General features: G+C 45.1%; 2 protein-coding genes across 5 annotated transcripts; one reads left to right on the top strand and one right to left on the bottom strand.

The window, feature by feature from the left end:
- Nucleotides 1-776: 776 nt before the first annotated feature.
- LOC119303964 (putative lipid-transfer protein DIR1) lies at nucleotides 777-1,525 on the top strand. The gene has a single exon (XM_037581126.1). The coding sequence runs from the start codon at nucleotides 855-857 to the stop codon at nucleotides 1,188-1,190; it is 336 nt and encodes a 111-aa protein (XP_037437023.1). The 5' UTR covers nucleotides 777-854; the 3' UTR covers nucleotides 1,191-1,525.
- Nucleotides 1,526-2,452: 927 nt separating this feature from the next.
- On the bottom strand, nucleotides 2,453-5,939 carry LOC119303963 (cytochrome c-type biogenesis CcmH-like mitochondrial protein). Of its 4 annotated transcripts, none has more exons than XM_037581124.1 (4): nucleotides 5,667-5,939; nucleotides 4,448-4,615; nucleotides 3,539-3,670; nucleotides 2,453-3,033 (listed from the first exon to the last, which is right to left on the bottom strand). In XM_037581124.1, exons 2-4 carry the CDS (start codon nucleotides 4,586-4,588, stop codon nucleotides 2,848-2,850), a joined length of 459 nt encoding a protein of 152 aa, XP_037437021.1. In that variant the 5' UTR covers nucleotides 4,589-4,615; nucleotides 5,667-5,939; the 3' UTR covers nucleotides 2,453-2,847. The 4 variants fall into 4 exon arrangements, with proteins under 4 accessions (XP_037437021.1, XP_037437022.1, XP_037437019.1 ...); XM_037581125.1 differs by having other exon boundaries at nucleotides 5,735-5,939; XM_037581122.1 differs by having other exon boundaries at nucleotides 5,687-5,938.
- Nucleotides 5,940-8,392: the final 2,453 nt, after the last annotated feature.

Raw genomic sequence — 8,392 nt, 5'->3', positions numbered from 1 at the left:
GACAAGCTCTTGTGACTGAGCACCGAGCACGCAGAAAGAAGCGCAGTCTAGCACCAAAACCAAACTGCTGCTGCTCGAACGGCGGCTGATACAAAACCCGGTGGCCGCGCGTCAGCAAACCCGGCCGGGAAAGGCTGTGAGCCACGAGCGCCGGCCGGGGTGGGCCTGCCGCCTGCCGGCCACGGCGTCGCACCCGCCCATTCCATCCCCCGTGAACCCGATCCCGACCCAAGTGGGAGCGGCAGCGCTGACATGGGCGCGCGTGCGTGACGGGACAGGGGGGCAAGCCAACAACACACCTTCACGGGCCAAGTTAGTGAGTGATTCTCCACGAGATAGATAAAAACATCCAGACGTTTTGCACCTAGCACCCGCGTCTCGCACAGCACTACCGCTGGATTGGGTGCGCACGCCGACACGGCACGCGCGCTCACCGATCGAACGCGTCATCATTATGGTTATCTTTGGCTTTGCCAAGGCAACAAGACGATGCAACTTAATTCCATCGTGCTTACGGCCAAATTAGGTTAGCCATCGTCATGTTTAGTATCTCTTCGTCCGGAATTGCTTGCATGAATGAGTGCATCTAGGCATATTTTCAGTTCTGAATACACCCATTTCTACGACAAGTTATTCGGAACAGAGGGAGTACTTTACTTAGTTTTGTAAACCAAAAGATGTTATATATTCGCCGAGGACCCCGTTGTCAAAACCGCAAACTTGCAACACCCGGCAGCCAAAACCTCCCATCACCCCACGGTATAAAACACCCCGCCGGAGGCCATCACAGGCCACCGCAACAATCATTCCAGTAGCACCGACCGATCGAGCAACCTCCCAATCAGCCAAGGGGCATGCAGCAGCGCTCGGTGTGCTACTTGCGCGACATGGCCGGCAGCAGGAAGGCGCTGGCGCTGACGGTCCTCCTCGTCGTCGCCCTCGCGGCGACGGCGCAGGCGGTGTGCGACATGGACAACGACGACTTCATGGCGTGCCAGCCGGCGGCGGCGGCGACGACGGACCCGCAGCCGGCGCCGTCGGAGGCGTGCTGCGCGACGCTGGGGAAGGCGGACCTGCGCTGCCTCTGCTCCTACAAGAACTCGCCCTGGCTCAGCCTCTACAACATCGACCCCAAGCGCGCCATGGAGCTGCCGGCCAAGTGCGGCCTCACCACGCCGCCCGACTGCTAGATCCACCCACCCTCCCAACATCTGTCCTCCTCGTGTCCCGGCCCCGGGGTGGGTTGATGATGCATGCGGTGCAAATGGCAAGAGCCCGGAGGTATAGTATACATGTACTGAGCCGTATATACATGTGCTCATCTTGTCGTACGTACTACGTATCTGTCGGTGTGTGAAAGTGTGTGCTGCCACGCATGTCCCCTCTTGGCAGTGACTGTGTCCGTGTGTAACATTACCACTACTTCAAATGTGTGCACTTTAGTACATGTGTATGTGGTTTCTGTAAACAATCTACTTCGGGGTTAATTAACCCACCGACAGAACTCCAGCTATCTTATCGCTCACAACAGTGCTTCGCTCAATCGTGTCATGTTAGCGGTATGTTTTTTTCCACCCCGAAAAAGATCAGATTAAAATTTCATTCGAAGTACAAAGCATCTTAAATATAATAAAAACCTCCCAGCATCTGTCCTCCTGGGATCGATTGATGGGGTATAAATGGCTGTAGCCTGGAGGTACAATGTACATCCACCAAGCCGTATACCTGACGGTGTGTGAAAGAGTGTGTTAAAAAAATGAGATCCTTAGACACTAGCATTCAGGACATATTTTTATAGAAGAAGCCCACCCCGATGAGATCGTAAAAATTCGCTACCGACGGGATTTAAACTCCGGTCTACAAGGAAACACCACTGTGTCCTTGCCACTGGGCTGCCATGTGAAAGAGTGTGTTGACGCGTGTCGCCTCTTGGCAGTGACTGTCTGTGTAACATTGCTGTTGCTTTTTTTTGCAGGTATAACATTGCTGTTGCTGGTGGCACTTGTTCAAATGTGTGCACTGTATACATGTGTGTGGTTTCTGATCTCTCTACGAGGACGAGAGCTTGTACCTGGTTATCTGCAACCAATCTATATATTTCGGGCCGGGTTAATCCATCCACAGAACTCCAGCTATCTTATCCTCACAACAGTGCTCCGTTCAGTCGTTGGGTGAAAATACCGGCGGCCCCGTAGCTAGAAGATCAAGAAGAAACACATGAATTTGAGCTAATTTAACATTCATTTATTTTTGAAAGACCTCAACTCCGATTTTTTTTTACAACCTCCGATGAACTTTAGTTAAGAGAGAAAACCTCCAGTAATCATCTGTGCCGCTGCTATGTATGCATGCCAGCACCAACTCGTTTGTTTATGGAGAATTGCATGCCAGTACCATCTAGTACGCCAAGCTGGGGGATCAAGGTCGCAGGTTAGATGAAACAAACATGACATCGATCAAAGAGCCTACGAAAATTCAATTAAAATTTGCAGCTTATTCTGAGAACAAAATGCTCTACTTGTGTGCTAGACTGCTAGCACAGAGGGTCAGCAGTGACACCACATGTTTAGGGAAGAAACTACACTTAACAGGAGGCTGTTTTTCAGCTTCACAGCCAGCATACGGAGGAAGGCAACATGTGCTGCTAGCTAGGTTCATGCATCACAAACCACCAAGGTATCGCAAGCATCCGGTTATAAAACCCAGAAAAAAAATCTGTAGCCCAAGCTCCAAGCAGGGCGCGAGATGTGCAACGAAATCACGTGCTAAAATTCCAGCCATCCTGAACATTTGTACCTCAGGAAATTGGTACCCACTCAATGTCGCGTCTAAGGACATGAAAGAACATCATTTGAGAGGCCACCACCACCTCCTTGCCGGCAGGGGCGGCGTGAGGATGTCGATCATCGTCTCCTTCTCCCTTGGAGTCAGGGGAACCCCTCGGACGAGGTTCAGAGCCATGATGTGAACGTTGGTCCTTTGCCTGTGCTTTTGGTAAGCCCACACACCAGCTGCTACGCCGCCCACAATCACCTGCACAGGATTTAATGTATCAGGCTCTCAACTGCCTACCCTAGAAATCACAATCACCTGCACAGGATAAAATGATACTAATTCAGGGGAGTAGATACTTCGATATTTTGAAGCCTTCATTTTACCATGTTCCGCTGCAACAACATAATTTTACTAAGCACAAATGAAAGCAGGTCAAATCAGTATCAGTTTATCTCTCTACAGACTACATTGAACTACAACAAGGGATCAGCTGGAATTAGATTTTTTAAGAATTGAAATATTTTACTTCCACTGGTTGCAAATTCACCAAGTAACTATGAAAGAGAATCATCCACGTACTTACGAAAAACATCTTGACGCAAAAGTTTGTGATGATGGAATATGCTTGGGTTCACCAAGACACACAATGCATTCATAAAACGAACAAATAATAGGCTAAAAAAGTGCAAGTGATAATATTTCTAGTATAATAAAAGCACGGACAATTGAACAGCATGGAAAAAGAATCATAATTAAGGCTCACCGGTGATAACCATATGGCAGCAGTTTGAAGATCAAATTTAGGGGCATATAGAACTGTTTCTCCAAAGTCTTCTTCTAGTTTTTTGTATATCTCCTTATCACTCTTTCCAGATTTTATTTCATCACGAATTAACTGCAAAAATGACACATATGTCAGTTCGTCCGGCCGTGAAGCTTCCCATGACATATTGGGTGTAAGGCAATAATATTTCAATCCTTTAAAGCATATAAACCAAGTGCCTTTATTGACGTTGAGAACTCAAGATTAATTTTTTCTCGTGTATATGTAGTACATGGTGCAGATAAATGCTTGTGAATCAGACAACAGTGTTCTGGTACAGCGAAAGGTAATGTAAATTTAATATAGCTGAATAGGCAGAAATATCATCCAAGTCTAAGAAACCTAGTCAAGTAAAAAGGACGCAAATGTATATAATCGAAGAACCAAACCAGTTGCGGCATTACCAAAACCATCTCTATCATTCCAAATCCAAACAGGACATATAGATTCTTCAAAAAAAAATTGATAGTAGCAAATATCATTTCAAGTTTCTCAACCCTATTTTGCATTTAACTATTGGGTGCCGGTGAACACATTTTATTTTATGTCATTATTGATCAGTCCTAGAGCCTACCCCAACTTGTTTGGGACTGAAAGGCTTTGTTGTTGTTGTATTGATCAGTACAAGGTCTCAAGTACAAGTGTTACCTCAGTTAAAAGTGTTATCAAATTTCCAATCTTAGTTAGGTCTTGTTAAGATCAAGAGAGCAACAAAGCAAAATTTGGATGTTGTGGAAACATGAAAAGGTATACAGGAATAAGCCAATCTCTGCTACTAAAAGTTTGACCACTAACTGAAACAACAAGGTCAGGCAACCAATCATCACAAGGTTATAGAACGAAAAGTACCCTTCTAAGGAGAACTGCAACATCTGCTTGCGAATCTTCAATGGACTGGCTGCCACACTCAGTGCACCGTACATTGTGGCTAATATTTCTTGCACGGTCTTCAACAACCTGCCGCTGCTTCACATCCTCCGCACTAGCCATGGTACAAGATAATATTATCTGTATTAACTGTAACAAAGTAGCTGTATAAGAACCTGAAGAAATAAAATGTTACTTATGTACTTAATGTACAAAATAATACCACCCAAGTTCTACAAATAAAACAGATCATAACTATTAGGATTAAGTTACTATGACAAGACTAAACTATCAAGTAAGCTTGGCAAAGTTTTACTCTTGTCTTTTGCTGATTCAAGCTACAATGTTTTCTTGAACCGGTTCCTGAAGAAAATAGGGTTTGCTGGTCCCAATGCCTTTCGCTGGTTCACAAAGATTTTTGCAATTATATATAACGAAGTTTAGTTCAGATATTTCTTGTAGTACTGAAGAGAAATGGTAGCCGATAGTAGCAGCTCTTCAGACGAAATATGATCACAAATAGAATTACTATTGTCCCAGGAATAATCTAATTAGAAATTCACAGACTAACAAATGCATTGTGAATTTTTATTTCTATTTTTCCCTCAGACCAGTATATCCTATAATGTTTGTAGAATAACTTATACTTTCTACTAGAATCCATGATAGATCATTCTTTAAAGATCATGCCCGCCAAACCTCTAGTCCACCATGGACCCATATGAGTACATACTCAAGCGTATGTCAACCAATGTTATACAACATACTGGAAGTTCATGAGCTGCTCGAGCCTCAAGTTCTGAGTAGAGCTCTAATTTTGTCTTAGTGTATCTGAGGAAAAAAGGGCCCAATTCTTTTCAGCTTTTTGATTCTCCAAAATCAGCTTTTGAGAAACTTGCCCCAAAATCAGCTTCCTGCAGAATCACCCAGAATCAGCTGCCGAGTTCTTTTTCTAAGATTGTGGTCTGAGATTATGGGATGAGTTGTGTGCTAAAATTTCTGTAATGTCCCTGAACTAAAACTGTGTGTTGAATTGCTAAGACTTACTCTAGTTGCTTTGGACAATTTATGTCGAATATGAGCATGAAAACGAGCATACATCCATTCAGCAATCAAGCAAATCATCTACTCCTACCAAACAAACAAACAAACATCCATCCATTTTTCCATGTACAGAGAAGAACTAGGAACAGAGACGAACAAGAAGGAATAGAGCTGCACCCAGAACAGAACAGAACAGAGAAGACGGAGAGGAGATGAGAGCTCAGCCTAGGCGACGGCGCAAACTCCGGCGAGGCGGCGTCGGGGCGGGGCAGCGGCTGAGGGCCTCGAGGCGAGCAGGCGGGCCGAAGGAGTGGCCGGGGCGGAGCAACGGCTGCGGGCCTCGAAGCGAGCGGGAGGGGCGGGCTGTCGGGCGGCGCGGCGGCGGCGGCCCTGTAACCCTATCGCGAGCGCGAGTGGGGAGGTGGGGGATCGAGCGAAGGAGAGTGGCAGTTCTCTGGTAATTTGCCTCTCAAATAGGGGTACTACTACCTTAAGTCAAAACGTTTTGTTTCGTGGGAGCGTCCAGAATCGCCAGAAGAGGTCTCGACACGATTTTCGATTGCACTACTCATTCTGGCGATTCTCACATGATTTTGGATAAAATCAGATCCAGTTCTTTTGAGCTTTTGATTTTTTTCAGACCCAGATTGTTCAGAATCGAGTGAAAAGAACTGGGCATTAGTGGCATCTGTGAACCAAAGAACAAATAATTATGGCGCACTAGAATGAATGGTTGTGATCTCACTTGTGAGGTACTCCCTCCGTTTCTAAATATAAGTTTTTTTAACCATTTCAAGTGGATTACAACATACGGATGTATGGAGACATATTTTAGAGTATAGATTCATTCATTTTGCTTCGTATGTAGTCACTTATTGGAATATCTAGAAAAACTTACATTTGAGAACGGAGGGAGTAATAACCATCCACCACAGATCAAATTAATTAACTAGAAGTAGCAAAGTATGTTTGGGACAAGTTATCTATCAGGATAAGCATATAATGTTCAGGGAAGCCTCTGTATGTTTGGGACAAGTTATCTATCAGGATAAGCATATAATGTTTGGAAGCTCTGGGCAGACCGGCAGAACCATTTTACAATTTAAGGTAAGCAAGTGAAAATGACTAATAGCTGTTGAGTGTCGAGCATTGTATCCTACCGAGTCACATATGCAGCTGCTATTTGCAGCTTTGTTTCTCATTTTCCACATTCAACTGTCATACTTATGCTTTATGTATGGCAACTTTGTCATAAAAAAACTATTTTAAGGAAATCTACAAAATGTTATACTGACATGCAAACTGTATATTGCACAAGAATTTGTTTCTACACTTTTCATCGCCTTAGAAAATAATAACCAAGAAGCAAGGGGAATATCCTCAACGGTAGCTTTTGGAAAGAGAAAAATGCATCAGAACTCCCCAAGCTATCACTGACTTTCTCAGTTGGCTACCTCAACTCTTTTTTTTTCTTTTTCTTTTTTGCGGGTACCCTCAACTCGTTGTCAGTGGCTACGGTTCCTAAACTAACACAATTTTCTAACTCTAGTAAGCTCACTCGGGTGGATGTTGGCGTCACAATTTAGCTTCGAAGAATGTTGAGATGGACACTAATGTGGCGAGAAAAATGTTGGAAGCCTGTTTATGTACTGATAATGATACTAGCCTGATTTAGCCGTGCTTCACTGGATTTTGAGCTACACGGCATATTCTTTCAGATGATTTAAATGGAAATGGTGTGATGCGCGAATTATTATTAACAAACAAAACACCCAGCCATAACATTAGTTGCTTGTACATCAACGGTGGTGCGCTAGAAAATACATCGGCCGTACTCGGGGGCGGGGGAGGAGCTGGACGGAGCAGGCGGCCACGGACGGCCGTCCAGGCGGCGTCCTCGACGGCCCAGGGGACCGGGGCGGCGGCGGAGGAGAGGAGGAGCGGCGGTGGAGTGCGAGCGGAGCGGCGGCGGTGGAGGGCGAGCGGAGCGGCGGCGGTGGAGGGCGAGCGGAGCGGCGGCGGCGGAGGGCGAGGACCGGGGCGGCGGGAGAAGGGCGAGGAGCGAGCGAGCGAGGGGCGTGCGTGCGTGCGCAGCGGGCAGCGGTTTTTTTTTAACGGGTGGGCAGGGTCACGAGTTGAGGATTACTGGCTTAATTCCGTGGCTTGTAGGGTTAAAGATCGAAGGATTAGCAACCATTAGATCTTGTAGATGAACGGGTATGATTATTTGGATCTGCCTCTTTTTTTTATAGAGTAGTAGATAGATAGATAGGTAGATAGATAGTTGGTAGATCATCTGATTTTGTAAACCAAGAAATGAATTAAGAATGGAAATGCAGAGAAAATACCTTGACAAAAGGTGAAAACGCAACCAAGTTCACAGAAATTTGTATACACATCCCCTAATTCGTTGTCGCTTCCCCAATTATCGTTACGTCGCCCGAGCACCAAAGAAGAACGAAGCCGATATATTGAGCACAAACATGCAGAAGATCACAATTTGTCGAAGTCGTTGTACTAATCACCCATCACGAACAGCGTGATCTAGGGTTCAGAGAAGCCACATTGATAGGGGGCATCCCCTGATCTGGGCGTAGCTAGATTGTTATATCTTGTGGCAATTCTCTTTTAATTTCTGTGAAGTACATAATGATATTATAGAATGGATGTTTCATAAATACAAAGTACCTTTGGCCGTGTTCTTAATTCTTTAAACTAAAAAGCGGAACCACTTTTGTTTAAGCCCAAAATAAAGGAATGTGTTTGGTTGGATGGTGAGGTATAAGAAGTTGAAGCCAAAGCATAAGCATGGCCATGCATCCTCTAGATCTCACAATGAAAAAGGGATGGAAAATCAGACACTTCATACCCAACAACAGAACA

This window comes from Triticum dicoccoides, chromosome 5A, assembly GCF_002162155.2.
Source record: "Triticum dicoccoides isolate Atlit2015 ecotype Zavitan chromosome 5A, WEW_v2.0, whole genome shotgun sequence".
NCBI classification, from domain to species: Eukaryota; Viridiplantae; Streptophyta; class Magnoliopsida; order Poales; family Poaceae; genus Triticum; species Triticum dicoccoides.
This window is presented reverse-complemented; position numbering and strand designations above follow the sequence as displayed.